The sequence below is a fragment of the Necator americanus genome, chromosome V (genome assembly GCF_031761385.1).
Source record: "Necator americanus strain Aroian chromosome V, whole genome shotgun sequence".
Classification (NCBI taxonomy): Eukaryota; Metazoa; Nematoda; class Chromadorea; order Rhabditida; family Ancylostomatidae; genus Necator; species Necator americanus.
In genome coordinates, this window is record NC_087375.1 from 18,758,304 (window position 1) to 18,780,410 (window position 22,107).

At 42.4% G+C, this 22,107-nt stretch overlaps 2 protein-coding genes across 4 annotated transcripts; one reads left to right on the forward strand and one right to left on the reverse strand.

Moving 5' to 3' along the window:
- Positions 1-1,358: 1,358 nt before the first annotated feature.
- On the reverse strand, positions 1,359-3,570 carry RB195_014369 (uncharacterized protein; the record flags this gene model as incomplete). Of its 2 annotated transcripts, XM_064204610.1 has the most annotated exons (4): positions 1,359-1,872; positions 2,112-2,387; positions 2,865-3,163; positions 3,238-3,570. In XM_064204610.1, 4 exons carry the CDS (start codon positions 3,568-3,570, stop codon positions 1,359-1,361), a joined length of 1,422 nt encoding a protein of 473 aa, XP_064060490.1. The 2 variants fall into 2 exon arrangements, with proteins under 2 accessions (XP_064060490.1, XP_064060491.1); XM_064204609.1 differs by lacking the exon at positions 2,112-2,387 and having other exon boundaries at positions 1,359-1,879; positions 2,974-3,163; positions 3,274-3,477.
- Positions 3,571-7,669: 4,099 nt separating this feature from the next.
- On the forward strand, positions 7,670-16,954 carry RB195_014370 (uncharacterized protein; the record flags this gene model as incomplete). Of its 2 annotated transcripts, XM_064204612.1 has the most annotated exons (17): positions 7,670-7,736; positions 7,889-7,978; positions 10,536-10,605; positions 10,659-10,737; positions 10,796-10,853; positions 14,064-14,239; positions 14,318-14,420; positions 14,469-14,543; positions 14,658-14,794; positions 14,904-15,047; positions 15,107-15,239; positions 16,075-16,266; positions 16,333-16,385; positions 16,448-16,535; positions 16,591-16,656; positions 16,709-16,747; positions 16,893-16,954. In XM_064204612.1, the coding sequence occupies 17 exons, from the start codon at positions 7,670-7,672 to the stop codon at positions 16,952-16,954; spliced, it is 1,632 nt and encodes a 543-aa protein (XP_064060492.1). The 2 variants fall into 2 exon arrangements, with proteins under 2 accessions (XP_064060492.1, XP_064060493.1); XM_064204611.1 differs by lacking the exons at positions 16,709-16,747; positions 16,893-16,954 and having other exon boundaries at positions 16,591-16,706.
- Between the last annotated feature and the right edge of the window lie 5,153 nt (positions 16,955-22,107).

Genomic DNA, 22,107 nt, shown 5'->3' on the forward strand with positions numbered 1-22,107 from the left:
AGGATGTTTATGTGATCTGACGTGGAACGTTATCTTTATCAGTAAGATGATGTCTTTCACGTCATTTTATGCCAACAAATCATTCTTTGATAACTGTCTGGGGAAAACAGTAGGAAAACCCATACTTGGAGTGGTACTTTTGAATTTTGTCTATAATGTATTGGTAAGGAGTGTTTGAAGCTGAAGTTCGAATGTTCTCCAAATGTAGAACTGACGAGTTTAGAAAGAAAACTGTGAAATCTTTCGCTTTCATTGTAATATAAAAAAGGAAGAAAGATTGTTGGAGATACACAAGTCCAATTTCATAGAAAACTGCACTAATATTAATTTTTGTTGATCACTGAAGGCGAGCGAAGCAAACAGCACAGAAAGTCTGAAGTCCGGCTTTAGTCGGACGTTCAGACTGGTAAGTATATATCGCCCTATCTAATTTGCCACATATCACTTTATTTTCTGTGATTTTATTTTGTTGGTGGCTCAATTAAATGTTTCGTGTTGTGCAAAACTGAACTTACATATATTCAGAAAATGAAGGTGCTCAAAATATGTTATGCAAATTTGTATTACTTCGCTTAACCGGCGTGCTGATACTAACGCCTAACGCAAATGCCGTGTCGTCGAGATGTGTCGTGCTTGAGCATAGCCAAACCTTCTTGATCGCCAGCTAGAGCTTGCACAAAATCAATCCATTCGCAGCTAATCCATATTCTGCGGGACCTTACGTCGCGCTTGAACTGCCTATCCATGCCGAGTGTCCTTAGGCCCTCTTTCACCAGCTCAGTCCAGTACTTCCGTTTTTGGCCCGGTGGCTTCTTTCAGCTCGCACCGAAAAACTCCTCAGAACTCGTTGAACAAGGCGATCTGCCGGTCTCCTTAATATATGAGCAAAGAAGCGAATACAACTTACTTTAGCCATTCTCGATGGTGGTGCAAGATGTTGATATATTTCACGTGTCATCCGCCGGTATACTACATCAGTTTCTGCGTAAAGAGTTTCATTGTGGCATACCCTAGGCCAGAAGTAGCCAAGTAGCCGTCAAATCAGCCTTCGTTCCTTCCTTCCTGCAATCAAGCCTCCCCCATCACCGTAGATGGTGCTGCCCCTGTCTCATCAGTACATCCTGATGGAGTAAATTAGATTAGGTGAGATAGACTCGCATCTTGACTTCGTTGGTGATGCGAGTCGACCACAGGCATTTCGTGAAAGTGTCAAATGCAGAAGTGGCCTTGAGCGCATCTTTGCTGAATATCTAGCTGCCGTTGTTCTTCAGCGTACAGCCCAGGCAACAGAGCACCACCCTGAATTCCGTTGAGGGTCTCGAGGAGACACATATCTGCTTACATTTATCAGGGGTGAGTCACAGTCCGCAGGCTGCAGCTAATTTTGCTACAATCTTGATGGTGCTAGAACGACACCAGCAGAACGCTGATCTACTGTTCTTCGCATAATCGTAGATCGTAGATGGCGAAATTAAACAGGAAGGGTCCTGCCAGTCCTCTTGCCTTACTCCAGTTACCACCTCAAACGGTGTTGTACATCCGGCTGGTGTTCGAACTGCAGCAGTTGTTCGCTGATTCATGTCATCAAGCAAACGAACGAACTTTCCTTGTACTCCATCGGCGCGGAGCGCGTTGAGAAGACGGCCTCGGCGAGGAGAGTCAAACGTGGCTTCAAAGTCCAAAAAAGCTAACTGCATTGGTTTCGAATACCGCTGCCAGATTTCGATCACTCTCCTGACGATGAACACCTGGTCAATCGTATATCGGCCGCGACGAAAGCCAGCTTGCTCATCGCGCGTAACGAGTCGGTCCAAAATAATCCGCTCCAATACCTTGTAAATAACACGCAGCAAAGAGATTCCTCGATAATTCCTAGGGTCTGTGACGTATAACTTTTTGTGGATGGAATTATGATAGCGTGTCTAAACGAATCAGGTAACCTTTTCGTCTATCCATATTGAACGGATGATCTTTGTCATCTCACTAATCCCAGACGGAGGAAGATATTTTAGCATTTCTGCCCTAATCGCGTCGTCTCCACCAAATTTTCCATTCCTCATTTTTTGAATACAGACTAGAACCTCCGACTCAGTCGGTGGCTCCTCGTTAACCGCATATGAATGTGCTCGAGATCAGGAGCTGACGGTACTTGTCGGTTCAGCAAGGTCTTGAAGTGATCCCTCCAAGTTGAAAGGGTTGCTTTACCAACAGCTACTCCATTGGCAATGTTAAGGACAGGAGAACATCTTTTCATGTTGCCGCTATACTGTTTCAGTAAAGCATAGGATTTCCGAGGGTTCATGTCCTCCCACACCTTTTCAAACTCCTTCGCTCCTGCCGTCCACTTGTTATCACTGTCTTCTTGCAGTTGACAACCCCACTTCTTTCTATGAAGCTTTTGCTGGTTGAAGTCACCAGTACTGCGCGCGACACATACTATATTTTGCTTCCGCAGATGCAAAGGCAAACTTCTTCCGCGGCAATACAGCCGGGAGCGTTTCCCTTGCAGCGTCCTGGATGCACTTGGTGAAGGAATCCGCATCTCTAAGCTTCTTCCTGGTCCGTACTCCAACATGAATAGACACACGTTGGAGGAATTTCGTTCTGCATTCTTCGCCTTTCAGACTTGCCATGTCGAATTTCGGTCGAAGAGGAACTTTTCAGTTTTTCTTGTGGATCCGTTTCTTAAAGGTGAGAAGAACTGGGTCAGAGTCAACTGGTCAGAGTCGAACGGGACGTCCCAAACAGCTCTAGATTTTCGGATATCTGACTGAGGAATGTTCCTCGCCGGACTTTAGTCTAGCTGAAGTTTAAGAGCCCTCATCTTCCACTTGTGCTGCTCTTCAGGCGTTGAAATGGTTTACCCCTGCCACGTGAGCTGATGGCGTCGATGATTCCTCTTAAGCGTACAAACGATGATGAGGCCCGTCTGTTTGCACAATTCGACCAGATGGTCACCGTTGTCCGACGTACGCTCCGCTGGATAGTACCATTTTCCTATCACATCGAATTGCTGTTCGAGTCCCATCTTAGCATTTGCGTTGAATCCGACAAGGAAAACCTTCTGGGTTGGTATTTTAGACATCAGCGCATTGAGTTCATCATAGAAGGCGTCCTTCTTATTGTCCTCAGCGGTCTCCGTAGGTGCGTGGGCAATTACGATCTAGAGTTCCAGAGTCCTCTGTCCCGCAGTCGTACAAAGGCGCATCTAGACGACGTTGGGCCAAATTTCTCCACCAGGTTGTTGTAATCGTTCTTCACGCAGCCGCCTACTTTGTTCCCATCAGCATCGCCGCAGTATATGGTGTAATTTTCGATGCTGATGACGGCCCAATCTCTCATGCATGTTTCCCGCAGTGCAGCAAAAGGCACACAGGGATATCGCAGGAGCCTAGATGGGGCGGATTGTTGGAGTTCACTCGATAGAATTCGGCAGTTCAGCGTGACGATACGAATGGTGGTTGCCAATGATTCCATGCTCCCTTCAGGCTGTTGACCTTTCAGGTTATGGGCTTTGACGATGTGCTGGACGACAGTACCTGTTTGCAATGTATGGGAATCTTTCGCCATATAACAGTGCAGGTTATATAGCTCGTATGTTCCCAATGCGTACACTCGAATGCCTGATTGCGTTTTTTTAAAAGCAGGGCCACTACGTGCAGGTAGCAATCAGACTAGTATACGCGGTTGATTTGGTAAACCGGAGAATCAGCATAGTGGGCGAGTGTCTCAATATTAGGTTGCCCAGGCGATTGATGCTAGCGACGGGAGTGCACGTGCTGAAGGACTGACCGCTTACGGTGGTTTCAGGGAATGATCAGGTAAGGATAGCAGAATTTATTTCGAATGAAAGGATATCGAATTCATGACGGTTCTCGGAAGCAACAAAATAAACAACAGAGAAGTAACTGCAACATTCTGCACCCAAGAATTTCTATCGGTACTTTAGGTCAACCAAGATTAAAAAAAAAGAATAGAGCTCTATTTGTTCTGCTCGTGAAGAACAGGATAAATGTTAAAACCCCGAGCAATTATGGAATCTCCAAAGGGCCAATGCGGGTGGTACATTGACTCGTCTACTTTACAGTAGCGCTATGCCCTGTTCTTCACCACTGAGCTGATTCGCACCCATTGCCCACTCTTAATCCCTTTTAGATAAGAGATCACATAACACCAACCATTACTGAGGCTAAAGGTCCATATTAATCCATATCTAATATTTCTTATATATTAGCTCGGGTCCGCGTGTACGAGTCTGACTGCTACCTGCACCGTGTGCGCATTGGGAACGTACGAGCTATATAACCGCACTGTTATATGGCGAAAGATTCCCAGATTACATTGCAAAAAGGTGCTGTCGCCCAGCACATCGCCAAAGCCCATAACCTGAAAGGTCAACTGCCTGAAGGGAGCATGGAATCATTGGCAACAATCATATATTAGCTCACATGCGGGCCAGTTGATAATGACGGATTTATAACATTATAATATTATATGATAATATAACATCATAATGTTTTATAATGCTATAATTGTTATATAATAATATAACATTATAGCATTATACTCGTCATTATCATTATTGCTATAATAATTATAATATAATATAATGTTATATAGTTATAATGACAAGTCAGTTGATTGGCGGAAGCTTCAGAACAGCTATATTGCAAGAGCTGTTGTTGTTTTCGAAAGTGCCCGGGGTTAGCAACTCAACAGCAATCGTTTATCGATAACAAATGCTTAAGCAAAGCTATTGATCTTTCTTTCACAGCCGTAGAATGTGTTCTCGAATCAATCGTGGATAAATTTTTATTTCCCGATACCCCTTTCATACTCATCTTCAGCGGGTGGAAATAGACAAAGAGATAGGAAAAACTGCATCCGATATTCAAACTTAATTATTTGCTAATAACTGTAGTGTTAAAGCTGGTAAATCAAATACAAACTCTTTCTTTCGAACGATTTACTGTCACTAATTTTATCCGAAAATACTCCACCTACTTGTCTCTTAGCCACCGTATTATTTCTTTATTCTTTTCCACCAGTGTACTCAAATAAAAGCGAACCTTCATAATCCATTCCTAAAAACCACTTCTCAAAACCCTTTTTTAAAAAAAACTTTTAAAAAACCCCCCCCCTCTCCTTTTTTGGGTTTTTTTTTTTTAAAAAAAAAAAAAAAAATTCCCCCCCCCCCCCCCAAAAAAAAAAAAAAATAAAAAAAAAATTTTTTAAAAAAAAAAAAAAATTTTTTTTTTTTATAAAAAAAAAAAAAAACGCTACGGAGGAGCGCGGCACCGGTGGGCAGGTCGGAGACAAGCGGAGAACTCGGTGGTTGGCATAGGATCCATCCTCCAATAGGGAGTCTCATTCCTGCGCCAATTCCCCCTTCAAAGGTCTCGGGGCAGGCCCTTGTTCCCCTGCCCCAATCCAAGTGGAATAAGTGTAGTACACAAATATTTACAAATGCGGTTTTTTCTTAAGACAGCAACACAATGGCAGCAGCATATATTATACACGTTACAACAGATGGAAAGTGGTATCGATCGTGCCATGTCAAGATGATTATGCGGATAGTGATCCTCTGCTTACATGTGGTTAGTGGTTCGGGCCCCGTGGGCACCAAAAAAAAAAAAAGGGGTTGAAGGGGGGAAAAAAAAAAAAAAAACCCCTTTTTTTTTTTGGTGGGGGGAAAGCTACCGTAATATGTTGTCATTGGCAATCCTTCTCTGCTGGGAATGTCGTGGCGAGCGCAACACTGGAGGCGCCAAAAAACAACCACTGCGGAGAAGATGGAGATCTGATTGGATAGGCCCCAAATGGGACCCCAACGAGCCAAATGGAAGCTGAGAGACCGTCATCTACGAGTCAAACATACACTCTCTACGAGTTATTCGAGCTGACGTCCATACTTACCCAGAACTACCCTACAGGATGACAGGTGTAGGCGTGGTGGCCATAGGCAAAGGTCTCGCCTGATGATGACGACGTGGACCACGGTGGATGGTGGATGGCATTGTATTTGTTTGCTTGACGTAGATGATTGACCATGAGAGTATGTTAAGTAGGTAGAGACGATGACTGACAGCGGCTCGGAATAGACTTTAACGGCTCGACATAGGTTTCAGCGGTTTGACATGACGGCAGTGGCTCTACAAGATAACGGTTCAGCAAGACCTAGAAGAGCAAGGTGAGTGTGTGGGAAAAAGTTTGGTGTTCCTCAGTGTGGTTTCAGAGGAGGTTGAAGTTCCATATTGAAAGGTAGTTATAGCGGTGGTAGTGAATATGTTCGAATAGTGCCGTGATAGTAAAGTAAGATAAAGATTGCAATGTAATTGGTCAACCTAAATGGTAAGATGATTTGGGGTGTATGGTGAGATGGTGTATGGTTTTTGTCGAAAAGTAATCGGAGGTCTCCAGTGACATGGTCGACCACCCTGACAATCTTGGGACATAGAGCTGGAAGCCTCAGGGTTTCTCTCTGCAACATTCGTCCGGTGTGTGTAGGTATAGACATCCGAAGCAACGACCCTGTCCGGCTATACGAATGCAGGGTTTGCCGAGGCTTATGTATCGTTGACAATCAGATGCATTTGTAAGGTGTAAGAAACAGTTGGACTGTTGTTGTGATGGTCGTCTACGTGATCAGGTACTGCTACTGGCTGACGATGGAATATGGTGTTGTTTGTTGGCGGACGCATTCGACGTTGGTGTTGGTGGCAAGGACGGGTGGTAGTGGACCTTGTGGCCTTTTACCGAGACGTAATGACGTGGTGACGTGGATGAAATAAAGATGGCTTTCACAGTGGATGATGAGGGCGATGGCTTAGATGCTGTTGGTGTAGTTAGGAGCGGATGCTGTGAATACAATTCTGGTAGAAGTAGATGGTGCCGTAGTGAAAATGTCGTAGTGAAGAGTGTCCATTGTTTCTTCGTCGGTCTCCCCAAATTAGCTGAGCTACTACGTGAAGACAAATGATGACACAGGTTAGTGAAAAGGTGATGCAAATTTGTATTGGGTTCGGCGCTCCTAATATACTGCGGCTGGCGCGGAGAAGTCACCGTAATACTTTGTTATTCGCGATCTTTCTCGCGTGTCGGCCACTAAGTCGCCAAGCACGACAAAAGGACTACAGAAACAGATCTTTGAAGCACCTCGCTCTAACTTTCTTCAGTATCAAAGCTCATTGTCTACTTTAAAGAATTTCTTTTTCGGCTTCGCTTTGTGAAAAATACCTTTGGAGTTATCTCCAAAGACCTCGGAGTTTCTATTGATCCATCTCATTTCAGCGCAATTTTCTTCTCTTTAGATACTAGCTTCTAACTATTATTTATTAGATTACCTCTAACTTAAGGACTGTGTCCAACCGCTGAAATTTGCAGTGGTCTTTTGGTCTAAATCAAAAGATACCACATTCCAGCACGACGGTTTTGCGAATATATTGAGAGATTGGAGGTCGACAGTTTTTTCTTTCCGACGTGATATTTTCTTTCACAGTGCACCAAACATTTATGTAGTATGTAAGCTTTTCTTGAGGAAAAAACTGTAAATAAGGCAACTAGCCTATGTACCGGGGCCTATTTCTCGGTAATCCCTTATTTCCCCTCACTTTGAGTCCTTAATTTGCATGTGTTCTTGTTTTTCATTGTTTTTACGTCCAAGTGCAATATGGTTAGACTTTGTTCGCAGCCATTTTCAGACAGAGAACGAATGGCGGCTGAAGTCAAACATTATCGTAAGTTAAACCATTAGTTTAAAGGGATGTATGGCAGAAAGTTCAAGTGGACAGAAAGTTGATTCACAATGATTACGCAGAAATTTGAAATTCAACATAGAAATTCCCTCTGTGCATATTGCGAGTTCGTTCTTTCTTATTTTTCACTTCAGCTTTTGTCCATCATCGAAGCCGGCGTTTCCATGTGATCCTCCTTCTTATGATTGGTTACTTCTCAATGGCGGTGATAACATCAAATATAGGTGTGTAATGAGTTAATGTATGCAGAGAAGTTTTACAAATTTAGTTTATCTTACTGAGTTATTTATACTTGTTTTTCTATATAAGGTGAAAGCATTTGAAAACAAAATGCTCACATCTGGATACGAGGAAATGAGCTTGTCAAAATGATTCGGAACATAATGAGAAGGAGCTAAGCATTATAAAAGATCAAAAATTACACCGTCTTCCAATCTTTCGAGCGTTATCGAAGAATCAAAAATTCTGATTACATAATATAACTTTAATGCTATAACGTGTGCAACTCGTGAGGAATGCAATTTTTTGAGTGTAGTATTACTTGTACATGAAGATGTTGGACACCGTTGTTCCTAGATGAAATAATCTGTTGCAAAACGGGCATACGACGAAAGTAATGAAAGAAATGGATGATGTGTAAAAATGTGACGATACATTACTAAGGATGAAAGGATGGGTGCATTTTTCAGTTTTTTATATACGACAATATACCACACAAAATTGCCTCGAACAACGTGGGTACAAATTTATTACGTTGAGGAGAAAGAAGAAAGAAAGAAAAAGTTCTGTGACAAAAGTACAAACTTAAAGGCATCAGCCCACGAATCTGAGGTGGTGCGGATTTTAGGTGGAGTATTCGCAAACGGGATCGTGGATTAAGGATAGGAGGGTGATTCCGTCCATTTCTTCCTAATTGCCGTAAAAAACGGCCCGGAAGATACGGCTTCGACCGTTCCGGTGCGCTACTTTCTACAAGGAGTTTGGTCGGAGCGCGCCAGTCGCGTGCACACGCCGCAACTTCTGGGCCGTTTTTTACGCCAATTAGCAAGAAAAGGACGGAATCACCTTCCCCCCCCCCCTCTCCATAATCTACGATCCCGTATACGAATACTCCACCTGAAAGCCGTAGATTCGTGGGGTGATGCCTTTAAGCACAAAAATAAATTCCCTCATTCCTTAAGATAAAGCCAGTGCATTCACTGTCTCCGCGTTTTTAATATTCGTATCAGTCATCCTTAAGACCAAGTCTGGATCTCAGTTCTTTAGCAACAGCTCAAACACAACAACTCTCTCCACCTCGTCGTCAAGAAAGTTACTAAAGAAGGGCACCAAGTGATAGTTGGAGGGTGCGAGATCACGTTAATGCGTAGGATGGCGCATTTCAATTCAATCCATCTCCCTTGGGTTGATGACAGAACATAAGAAAGAGTCTTTCTAGAGCAATATCATTCTTCCAACGGCAAAGGGAGTAAACTTACCGGCTATCGATTTGTTCGCTCCTTTAAACTGTTCGGATTGGAATTCACCGGTTCGCATATTATCATCTGCAAATTGCGAGGAATGTAGAAACTCTCAAAATTCTCTCAAAATCGCGTTTTCGCACAAACCTTTTGGTTTGATACTCTCGAAGTTACTGTGTGCCAAAAACTAAAATATCTTTCGATAAAACTTCTATAAATATGGTGCACGAAAGGTTAACTGTAATCTCAACTCTATACTTGCGGTCAAGTCATGAGGGATCACTTACGACACTGTTTGACCTCTTCAATCTTATGTAATTGATGACCAACGGGATAAGAGTGTGACGTAGTCAGAGCTGAAACATCCATGAATTGAGGTTCCCAAACTCGATTGACGCGACCGTACCGGACACAGGATAAATATTTGTTTAGCTTAACAAAACAAAAACAAAAACAAAAACAAAAACAAAAGATATTCGGGAAAGCGGTGAATCCTAGAGGTTAGTCTTCTCATCTTTCAAACGCGTTTAACGCGCAGAATCCCTGATCATGTTCTCCAGAATTTTTCACACTGTATCCGACAGTGAGGGTGGGTGTAGTGTAGCGGTTAGAGGTTTCGCTTCCTGCACCATACGATCGATTGGAGGTTCAAAACTGCCCTAGTGCTCACCAAGTCTTTCATCCCTCCGGGGTCAATAAATTAGTACCAGACTTGTCTGGGAGGATAAGAACACTTACTTGACACATGGGCTAGCTCCTGCAAATCATTGCACAGGTCAGTTACACGTTCGTAAACCTTAAACGATTCTGAATAGAAGTGAACGTGGGGACGCATCCCAAGCGGATTGAGTAATGCTAGACACGTTATTCTTTATCCAGCAATGACAGAAGAGCCGCCACTGCAATTATTTTTTTGCTTTGATTCGAAGAGGAAAATGATCAATAGTGACTACATATGAAATCGTGACGGACTGCGAAAAAAGCGAAGACGAAGAAAACGATGAGGAAGAAAATATTGCGGAAGTACTTTGAATTATACGGCTTGTTGGCAATTGCAAAATAAAAGATAAATTGATCATATCACATCCCAGGACTTTTCGCTCACTCTAACATACCTTAGAATAACGATATCTATTCATTATTCTTGAGTTCTTTCTATTTATTTCTTTCTTGAGTTATTGTTATTTTCCTCTGATTTGCATGAGAAGTAATACAAAAAAAACACGGTTGTTTTGTTCCCGACACAGTGTATAAATATACCGATAGAAACTAGTAATATTCTAATGTTATCAAATAATATATTAATGTTAAGCAGATTCAGGAATCACACTGAGTTGCATGATAAATTCTACTGCGTTGGCGTTGGACGTGAAGGATAACACAGTTCCAAGGTAGTCTCGTATCTAGTATATGAAGACCGATACTTCTAGAAATGACTTTTAAGCGATCTGAATGATTTATTGCCCACCAATGCGACAAATCAGTGTGCCCGAGTAAAAGCTGGAAAAGTGAACGATTACGGAGTGAGTTACTCAGAAAATACATATTTTCACACTCGAAATAGATTCCGTAACCATTTAGGGCTCGTACGAATGGCCTGTGAAAATTCAGGGTTTCATCGTTGGCGCAACATTTTTAGGTACGTTCTGAAATCACTGCTGTCATCTCCGGGTCTAGCATCAGCAGTAGCGAGAATCGTTAAGCCGCCACATGGGGACCTGGCTCCTGTGGCCCCATGCGGGCTCATGGGCAAGGTCCCATCCCCTGCCTAAGTCTCCTTTTCGAGACCCTCGTCCCGCCCCATTCACACGCCTCAGCACGCTTTAATATGTGGTAAAGATATATGGTATAGAAACGATCAATCACACCAGTGATTTATTCCAAAACCAGTCTGAGCGTCCGGCTAAAGGCGGACTTCAGACTTTGCTTCGCTCGCCTTCACTGATCAACGAGAATTAATACTAGTGTTATTAGTTCTATGAAATTGGACTTGTATATCTCCAACAATCTTTCCTACTTTTTTATATTATAACTAAAAACGAAAGATTTTATTCTAAACGCGTCAGTTCTACGTTTGGAGGACTCGAACTTCAACTTCAAACACTCCTTATCAATATATTATGGACAAAATTTAAAAGTATCACGCGAAATATGAGTTTTCCTCCTGTTTTCTATAAACAGTTATCAAAGAATGATGTTTTGGCATAAAATGACGTGAAAGACATCATCCTACTGATAAAGATAACGTTCCACGTTAGATCACATAAACATATTGCTACTATTCAAGCAGTAGTTTGCATGCGTGTTTCCACTTTCTGAGAGCGGCATGCTACAAACTTGAGGTGAACGAAGAAGGAAATAGGCACGCGAAGGAGTCGTAAAGGTGAAAAGCAAAGCGCCCAGTGGCCACGGCTATGAAACGGCTGCAACCATTTATCTTTTGCGACATGCACACGAAGTTATTGTGCAGCAATCCGACGCCGGTGGACCCGTCGCAACTCATTTTATAGCTATCTGACGCCGAGTGGACCCGTCGCACCCCCTTTTTCGAATTTCGTGACACACACACACACACACACACACACACACACACACACACACACACACACACACACACACACACACACACACACACACACACACACACACACACACACACACACACACACACACACACACACACACACACACACACACACACACACACACACACACACACACACACACACACACACACACACACACACACACACACACACACACACACACACACACACACACACACACACACACACACACACACACACACACACACACACACACACACACACACACACACACACACACACACACGCACGCACGCACACGCACACGCACACGGAATAAGCTCGTTATTATTTATCATGATAAATTCAAATTGTAGCAGCGCAATTACGTAGTATATGTACACATACAAGTCGAATACACAATACCAAACAACGGCATCAGAAGTAGGATGAGTGGTTAGTCAACGGTTCGGCGGATCCCTTCCCGTGAAGTGATGAGAATAATTCAAACTCATTCAAGGCACGATCCACGATGTCCGTAGGAAGTTATTATCCACTTTTGACATATCATAGGAAAGCAACGAAACAAAATAGAACTGAGAAATTTTCATCATAAAAGGAAACACTACAAATTCTTTGACTGTTCAGCGCAGTTCGATGTGTCCTCGATTTTTGGCCTCACACACATCTAAACGATATTCAAGCTCTCCCCAAACACGGTTGAGGGCTTTTAGTGTAAGAAAGTGAATAACGTTTGTGTTTCTGTTTTGATTTTGTGATTTTGCAGTCTTGCTCAGGTGTAATTCTCAAACGCGCTCTTACACAGATTTTTAGGACAACTCAGGTGGCCCTCCCGCATAGCTCTACAGACTCGTCACTTACCGATGAGCTACCGGAACGAAGTTTTTCTAGCAAACTGCCGGTACCCTTCAACTGCTTATCCCACCGATCAATGTTATTTCTATGTTGTGGCGCTTTGTTGTACACGCGACGATATTTACGATACGCTGCAGTTTTTTCGTTTAACTGGATTCGAAATTAGCAAGCAAGAGAACACACTGAACTTTCCTCTAGCGTCACATCTCGACTGGCGTGGACAAGGTCTGATCTGCTGCTGCGCAGTTCGCGGTGCTACGTCATTACCCTGAGCGCACGCTTGCGCATCGCGCTACGGGAATGTGGAGGGTCTTCTTTTTGTTGGCGAAACTTTCACATTTCTATCTTGTTTTGTTGTTTTCGGTGACCGGTAAAAAGTGCACCATGACTTTATGGGCACTCTGCATTCACAAACGCGGGACGAAAAGAAAGATCACTCGCAAAAATTGAAAATGAAACAACCGGACCGAGAGATATTTGGAGTCGATCTTTATATAGGTTGACTGTTGCGCGAATGTTACTGTGAGACGGTACCCGTGTCATCGGCCCGACTGAGAAAGTCGTACATATCCAAAACAATTTCTTTGCTTATCTCTGGAAGAGACAGAACGGACTCATGAAGTTTGAAACCTGTAGAGACAAAGGCAGTGTAGCACGAATATGACGTGGTGAGGAAATCCGCGGGAAAATCTATAGATGGGATTGAAGATTGTGGGACCCTGGATGGTTTCGCTCATGTTTCTAATCGTCGTAAAAAAAACAGCGTGAGAACCGCTTTAGTTCTTCCATGGTACATAAGAACTCTCCTCTATGTACAGTTTAGGTCCCTTCTAATTCTCCGTTGGATTTACTTGAATAGACAACTAAAAAGATCTCGCTAACCTTCGACCGCCCGGTTGTAGACGCGGCGCACACGGGTGGTACGTTGCAACTGAAATATTCGTAAGAAATATCGTCTTCCACGCCATTTTTATGACGATTAGGAGGAATGAGCGGAAACACTCCGAATCCAACAATCTACAACCCCACCTCTAGATTTTCTCGTGGATTCTCTCAGCACGTCAGATTCGTGATACACTGCCGTGACAAGGGGATGTGGCGGCCGAAGTGCATGTGCTCAAAAAAGTTAGAAGTTTTCAAAATGACGGAACCATGCTATTGTCTAAGACTTCATATTGTCTATCTGCCCTTTCAAATTCTCATGTACACACATAACCTGAAGGAGTACCTCAACATCTGGTTGATTTTGAACCTTGAAATCCTCTATATTCCCATGCATGTGTTCTTCGAGAGTCAATTCGCAATGCACAATTTCTTGGAATTTCGAGTTTTGTGAAATGGAAAAAATTTAAAAGTGCGCCGTTCCTAATTTAAATAAAAAATTTTTACAAGAGGTTGAATATGTAGGTTGACTTTTCTTCTTTAAGGAGGGATGCTGTCTACTTTACCTGGTGGTTTAGCGATTGACAGATACAGTATTCGACACCTGCTAATGATTTCGGTGCTTCTACTTTCGGCTGCCAGCTTCCTCGTACCGTTATTTGCTGCAGAAATGGGACCTGCTGGAGTTATACTACTGAGATTTTTGATGGGAGTTGGGGAGGTTTGGTGTAACCATTTAATCATGTGTAACCACCAATATGTACATAGCGAACCACTAAATTCAGAATAAAAATTCTAGGGTGTTATGATTCCTGGTATAAATGGCATGATTACTGGTTGGATTCCACTGCATGAGAAAAGTACTGCTGCATCTGTGTTCACCTCAGGAAATCAACTGGCTGGTGAGAAACTTGCTGTGTCCATCCTCTTCGAATAATTTTTTCTCCCAGGAATCCTTGGTAATCCAATAGCTGCTGAGCTTTGTGCCAGTGATCTTCAATGGCCTGCAGTATTTTATTGTTCAGGTATGTGAGCCATCGTAGTTACGAGGAAAAATTATGTAAATCTGTATCAAAATTCAAAAAATATATAATATATATAAAAAAATAAATAAAAATTGAATCTGTATTAAATTGAAGGGCTACTTGGTTTCCTTTGGTGTGTTGTTTGGCACTACACGGTAAACAATTCCCCATCCAATTCTAAATGGATAAGCGATCACGAATTGGCATATCTGGAACATCATCTTCCTGAGAAACGTCTTAAACACCAGAAGGTGGTTTGACCAAATTTTCTAAGTTTTTTAGTTCGCGTACTTTCCATCTCTTCAGTGCATCATATCCTTGAATTTCTTAATTGTGCTTGAAGCACCAGAACTTTCTCAGGTCATACCTTGGCTTTCAATGGCATCGTCCGCTCCGTTGCTGGTGGTATTTTATTCAGGCATCATAGGTAACATGATGATTGCTATGATCCTTGTTTACATTCCTGTATACTTCAAAGATGTACTAATGTTAGAAGTAAAGCAAGTGGGTGTGAAAGCTTTTAAAATACCGTTTCTCGCTCACACAACTCTCAATCATTTCAGAATGGCTTTTACACGGCTCTTCCACACACGTTCAACTTAATTTCAAAACTAGTTTGGGGTTTCTCTATGGACTATTTCAAACAGAAGAAGTTACTCACCGCTACGCAGACTGTAAAGCTCTCTCAGGTCTTATGTGAGTTTATTGTTAACTTCTCTTCGTTTCTGGTAAGTAGCGAGAATACAAACAACTACTGAACAGAGAGTTGAGTGTTCAAAACAGAACTAGCACGATTTTTCAACTCCTGGGGCACACCTCAATTTGTTCCCTCGTGCAACGGAAAGAGTTCAATTTTGGAGCGGTTCTTAAAGTAGCCTCCGCATCTTTAAAGGCAGCATTCTATGAAACTAGTAATGTTTATCACTATATGGGAAAATATAGCATGGGTTGTAGGCTACAGGTATGATCATGATCCCGTTCAATTTCACTTTATTGTTCTGAAAAAGAGGTTCTATTCAGTGATTTAACATGAGTGGGCTGCTGAGGTTGTGTACGAGGATGGCGCGTTCTAACTTACCTCGCAGGAACACTGTTCTTGCGTCGTTTTCAGGACGATTAGTGGGAACTAAGCGGGACGACGACTTACAGGTTGAACTTGAACGACTCGAACTTCTTTAATTCATTCCATGTATGCGGAAAATTTCGGAACATTTTAATTGTTATGTGCTTGATATGGGCGCCTTACCTTTGTTAATTCAAATCACTTAAAAGATCACAACCTTCAGATCAGCAACAAGAATGGTTGGTAACACGTTGAGACACCGACTGAAAAAAGTGCTTTCTCGCAAAATATGAGCAGTAGCTTGTGTGATTATCCTGTAATGAGTGCTTTCATTATTACTCTTCCCATAATATACATTAACTGTCGTTTGGTCACACGAGTTTCCAACGTTTCTGAAGTGATCGATTGTCCTGATACCAACCTTACTTAGCCCTTATTAGAGCCTTCATGGACTCTGCTATGTTCCAGCCATGCTCACACTGTCAATTTGCTTCTTCGCTCTTGCGTACGGAGTTGACTGTTCCACTCACGGTCTTGCCTTGTTCTTGCTTTCCGTCATCGGAGCAGCGTTTGGGTTGTCGATAAGTGGATTTCTCACCAGTCTTCTTTCTCTTGCACCAAACTTTATTGGAGTTATCAGCAGTATTTCACAAATAATCGGTAATGGAACCGCTACAATGTTTTTGTACCTGCCTTGTCAAATAATGAACAATTCGTATGTTGCAGGTTTCGGAGGTCGTGTTGCAACTCCCCAAATAATTACTTACTTTAAAACTGTAGTGAGCTTGTTTTTTTCTGAGTTTCTTCTGTGGTGGTGTGAGGAAAACGCTGGACATTTAAGGGAACAGCAGAAGAATGGCGTGGAATCTTGCTGGTGTATTCTGCTATGACTGCGTTGTCTGCTGCATTGTTCGCCGTATGGGGTTCAGGTTGGTGTGGTACTGCGCAATCACTGTGTTTGAATCTCTAATTAACCATTTTCAGGAGAAGTGCAGTATTGGAACTCTCCTCAGCCAAAATGGTCAGAACTAGGAAGTGTTCCTATGGATAGTAAGCTACTGGTCATCAACAACGAGGAACATACACTGGTTAAATCGTGAAGACAAAATTTCCAGCAATCTTCATATTATGGGTAAATTAGGTTGGAAGTTACGTAGTATTTATTTTGGTTAATAAATCCCAGTCTTTTATGGAATAATGTTGTAATTAGTAAGTGGTTTATTACTAAGTCCTTGGAGCAACATGTGAAAAGCTACCGATCTGTTATACAAACTCTCAATTTATAGAGTTCGGGAAAATGGAAGACGATGGTGACTTCTTCTTGATCGATCTTCTAAAGTACTGCTAGTATCGACGTTCCGAGAAATTTTATGTACGGCATGCACATGTACTGGCATCTAAAATCTTTTTTGATAAACTTTCTGAGAATTATATCCTTTCTTCTCATTTGTGGTTATCGTTTCTTTTATATTAATAACATACACGAATCATATATCTTTGGCTATAAACTACAGGTCTACCTGTTGGAATGTTCCACTTCGGTGAATCTCGGCATAATAAAATGTAGTATTGACTTTTGACAAGCTGTACAAGAGGTTGTTAATTGATTTCTACCTAATTTACAGCCTTTTCCGCAAATAGCATCTTTCAATGCCGGAAAAGGACGGCTCAATTCGCAATCTATGTGATCAAATGTCTCGACAACTACACATACAAACTCTACGCCTACTTTTTTTGATCACAAACATAGTGAGTGCACTTAATGCTCACCTTGGATTGGAGGAGACTTAGTAGTGACCGCTGGCTGATCGAAAGCGAGACCAATTGGTTCAAATGACTCATTCAACTCAGAAGGACCATCTGAGCTACGGTGCTGGTTCAAGTGATCGAGAGACATTCTTCTTTGTGATTTATCTTAAGGATCTGGTGTGGATCCGAAACGCTTTCAAATTTCGTAAGAAAATTCGAATTCGAATCAAAGGAAGGCGTCATAACGGAGAATATTTTGAAGTTAAGATCACGATTTTGTCGCGCGAACCTAGCATTGCGGCGCGCAAGGCTCTGGAGGCTTTTTGGATCCACTCCAAGAGTCCAAATATGAATCGCAAGGAGGAATGCCTCTCCATTACGCGGGAACTCGCGCCCTATTTAAAGGCATCACCCCACGAATCTGAGGTGGTGCAGATTTCAGGTGGAGTATTCGTATACGGGATGGGAGACTACGGAGAGGGAGGTGATTCCGTCCATTTCTTCCTAATTGCCGTAAAAAAACGGCCCAGAAGATACGGCGCCGCACAAGACTGGCGCGCTCCGATCGAACCTTTTGTACAAAATGGTGCGCCAAAACGAATAAAGCCGTATCTTCCGGGCCGTTTTTTACGGCAATTAGAAAGAAATGGACGGAATCACCCCCCTCTCCGTAGTCTCTCATCCTGCATACGAATACTCCACCTGAAATCCGTACCACCTCAGATTCGTGGGGTGATGCCTTTAAGGCTGATATTTGATTGCGCTAGTCACCTCACAACAGGTATGTGGCAGTGGTGGCAGGACAGTCAGCTGATCCTAAGGTACGACGTTATCTTCTACTATTAGCTATGAGGCCCAACGGTTAACGTAGGATTTTCTTTGTTTGGCGAATAAGGCGTTGATCGGATTAATCACGTTCGATTTCACCTCTTTCATGCTCTGAAGAAGGCGATATTGCCGAAACGTTAGCCACGAATAAAGGATTATAATAACCTCGTGTCTGGCTCTATTAAAGAAAACAATTGTTGAAACTTCCGTTACTTTTGTCTTTTTTATGTTCTATTAACCCCTAAAGGTATGCCTTCTGACACACCTGCAAATGGTAACGCTCATTTCATCCAATATGTAAGGTAAAGCAGAGGGATATCTTGTCAGTGGTAGAGGTTTCCAATTCTCGTAGTCTCATACATCGGCATCGTCTTTCTTTAGACGTTCGGATTTCATATTCATTAGAAACAACAGTTTTGCGAGCCATAGCTAATGATTCTCTTCTCTCCTCAGGTCCGTTGCAAACGAGTTTTGTCGGATAGAACCAACCACAGTTCTCTTCATTTGAAATATATGGGCAAAAGAAAGTGAAGAAATTTCAAATGACGAAAACTACGGTTACCGGCATGTTCCGCAATGCGAAAACTGGCTGCAGTGCACCTGTGGACAGGAGAGAATTGTTGCACTTAGAACGAAGACAATCGTTGCAAGTCAAAGTAAAAATTAACACTTGAGTACCTTAATCTATTTCGCAGGTTCACAAAGGGTAGGGTAAGAACAGGTCAATATACCACCAATTATTTCAGTAGTAATGTCTTGACCTATAATTTTCTACAACCTGTACAGTTAAATGATTCCTATACATTGCAACAGAGTGCTTGCAAAAAGCGTCCACCATATCGCGAAAAACGCGATTCACATATTTTTTCTCCCAAAATACTACCCTTTCCGAAGGAGATAAGGCTTATTTGAAGAGAATTGCGGAGCATATGTTTGTGTTACGTTGAGCGCGCGACCGTATAAAAAGACTTTTGAAATACGAAAGGCTAAGTGCGAAGTTGAACATCCTTTTTGCTTTCCAGATCTACTTCCCCTCCTTCCATTTTTGTTGTTTGTTAAGAATTTATATATTTCCTGCGAATGTTTTCTACTACATAATTCTTGCGAATGTTTTCTTCTTTATTTTTGCAAATATTTCCTTCCATCCTTTTTGCTGTTGTTCTTATAACTTTTGATGATGAAGGAAGCATGGAATCTTTGACAACAATTATTCGCTTCGTCACGTGGAACTCATGAACACTCTCGAGTACCTGAAAACCCTTTGAATTCTGAACCTGAAGCCCTGAACATGATAGCTGTGAGGAACGACACCAACAAACTGGTGTAGGAGTTTGGCTCAACGTCGTCTTGATGCTCCTTTCTACGACTTGGAGATCGCAAGAAACGCAAACCTTAGATCGCAAGTGAGTTACGGAGAGTCTGTGCATGTACGTAAATCGCTGTAACAACAACAAGGATGCCTTCAAGGAATGTGGTGACATCAACACTTTGGCAAGGATGCAGACAATTGCATCAGCCCGGGCTCTGGCTGATACTGCCGCCTAGAGCGATTCTCAGCAACAAGAACCTGCACAGAATCTATCCATTCGTTGCTTCTTCAAATGCTGCAAAGTCTGATTTCCCACCTGAACTGCCTGTCGATGCCAAACGTTTTCAAGTCCTCTTTTGACACCACTGTCCAAAACTTTCGTTTCCGGCAAGATGGCTTTTTAAGCTTGGACCCAACCTATTCGCCAGAACACGTTCAATAGAGCGATCTAATGGTCTCTTCAATATGTGAACAAAGAAACGAGGACAACTCTGGGGGCAATTTTGATGGTGGCGCATGAGACCGACACCTTCCAAGTTTCGCCAGAACACCACATCGAAGTTCGCGTAACGATATTGGTTGCAGGATACCCTAAGTCAAGCCAAGCGGCTGCCTAAGTAGCTTCCTTCCCGTGCAATCAAACTTCTTCATCACCGTAGACATCACTGGTCAAGTCTTCGATCCGTTCATCATGATGGGACGAATTGCAGAAAAGTAGACTCATAGCTTGACTTCGTTGGCGATGCAAATCGGCCACAGCCGCTTCGTTACGTAGTTGAACGCAGAAATGGTCCGACGCATCTTTGCTGAATACCTCACTCGTCGCTGCCGTTGTTATTCATCATACACCAAGGTAACAGAACTCATTGCATGAGTTCGATCAAATTACTTATTTCCGCCGAGAGTATCGAGAAGGCCCACATCTGCTTACACCTTACTGCGAAGTTGTTTGAGGAAACTGGTAGAGCTGCTGGCTCATAAAGTGGCAGTAGCCAGTAGGTATCCAATCGGAGAGCTCGACAAGCACGAAATCCCTGTAGAAGATCCAAGATTCCGTTCCGTGTACCATACGTATCTGATGATATGAGCAGAGCGGTTCGGACCTGTCTAAGGAAAGCAGGTCTGTAGAAGGACGTGAGGGTTGTAGAAAGACCACCAGCAAACTTCAAATGTTAGGTGATCGTGCGTATGACCGATTCTGCGAAACTCTCAGCTGCGTGCTTTGCCGGAAAGCGATGACGATGACATGTGGTAAACGGACGATCACTGTGTGTTTTGGTCAAAAACATTAAAAAGGATAGAAAAAATCTACACTTCCCACGCCACACATCGTAAAATGCATAATTAGAATTCCGAAATAGAGGTGGAAGTTACTATACTATCGTTCGAGTCCGGGATCATAGGACGCATACACTAGAGGCGGTCAGAAAGTGCATTGCGATCACAAACGAACTAGCCCCATATCAGGGTCTTTGCAGCTTTCATCTACGGTGTGGACCGTTAGGTCCCTGTAAAAAGCTCCTCTGAGTGGTTGTTTTGGTAGGTGGTGGTCTGTTGCCTTACCAAATCTGTCAAATGAGGACTAGCCGATGTGTTGCTGTTTGAGTTTACGTACCGTACGTGTTTGAATGTTTTTTGTAAGGTGATGGGGTATTTGTGGGAAGAAATTTCTGAAGGCCTTGTTTTCTTCAGGCTCTGACAAAGACGATAACACCAGAACGTTAGTGTATATAAAGATCAATACCAATCTTGGCCACAGCTCAAGCTAGTCAAAACAAAAACTAGGTATCCAACAACACATTCAACGGGAAGATTCAAAGACAGAACATGGACAATACTTCTCACCTCTAAAGTCTTACAGAAGAAGACAAAAAGTTTTGTTGCCCTTGTCCAACCGCCGGACCTTGATAGGTTAAACGCCTAAAAAAACATGGAATATTTTGCAACAGCTTTCAGTTTCATCACGCTAAACTGTGGGACACCGTCGAGTAAGAGATTTAACGAGACTCTGTCTTCCACTCGACTCAGAACTTTTACAAGATATGAAACAGCGAAACTTATTTTGTGCAAGTGTTTGCTGCATATCGAGGAGGTTGTTTCCTCAAAGAACTTCGCAGTATATCGTTTGAACGTTAGTGTTTCAAACGATGCCGCGATTCAAGCTGTTCACGAATTGCTAACGGGGCACAAGGTTTCATCGGAGATGTACGAACTAAGTATTGGGCAGATCATGACAGTGATAAATGAGTCCTGAATCGCTCCATTTCTTGATGATCAGGACAGTACTGCCGACGACTTAGAGGCCTAGCCATGATACAAAGTGGAAATCTTGGACATGAAAACAATGGTAAGAGTGGACTGGTACTTACTCTCGGCATTGTTTTCATGTCCAATATCGAAAATCCTATAATACACCGCAAACCACTGCTGTATTGTCGTTAAACTGATTATTGTTGTTCGTTACTATTGAATTGATGATCAGCTGAATATAAAAATTGGTACTAAAATGCAAAGCATTTTGTACCAATATTTATAATAATAATATGCTACAATAAATAATAATAATTGGAATTATTATTATACATTGTAGCACTACAAATTTGCTAGATTGCGTT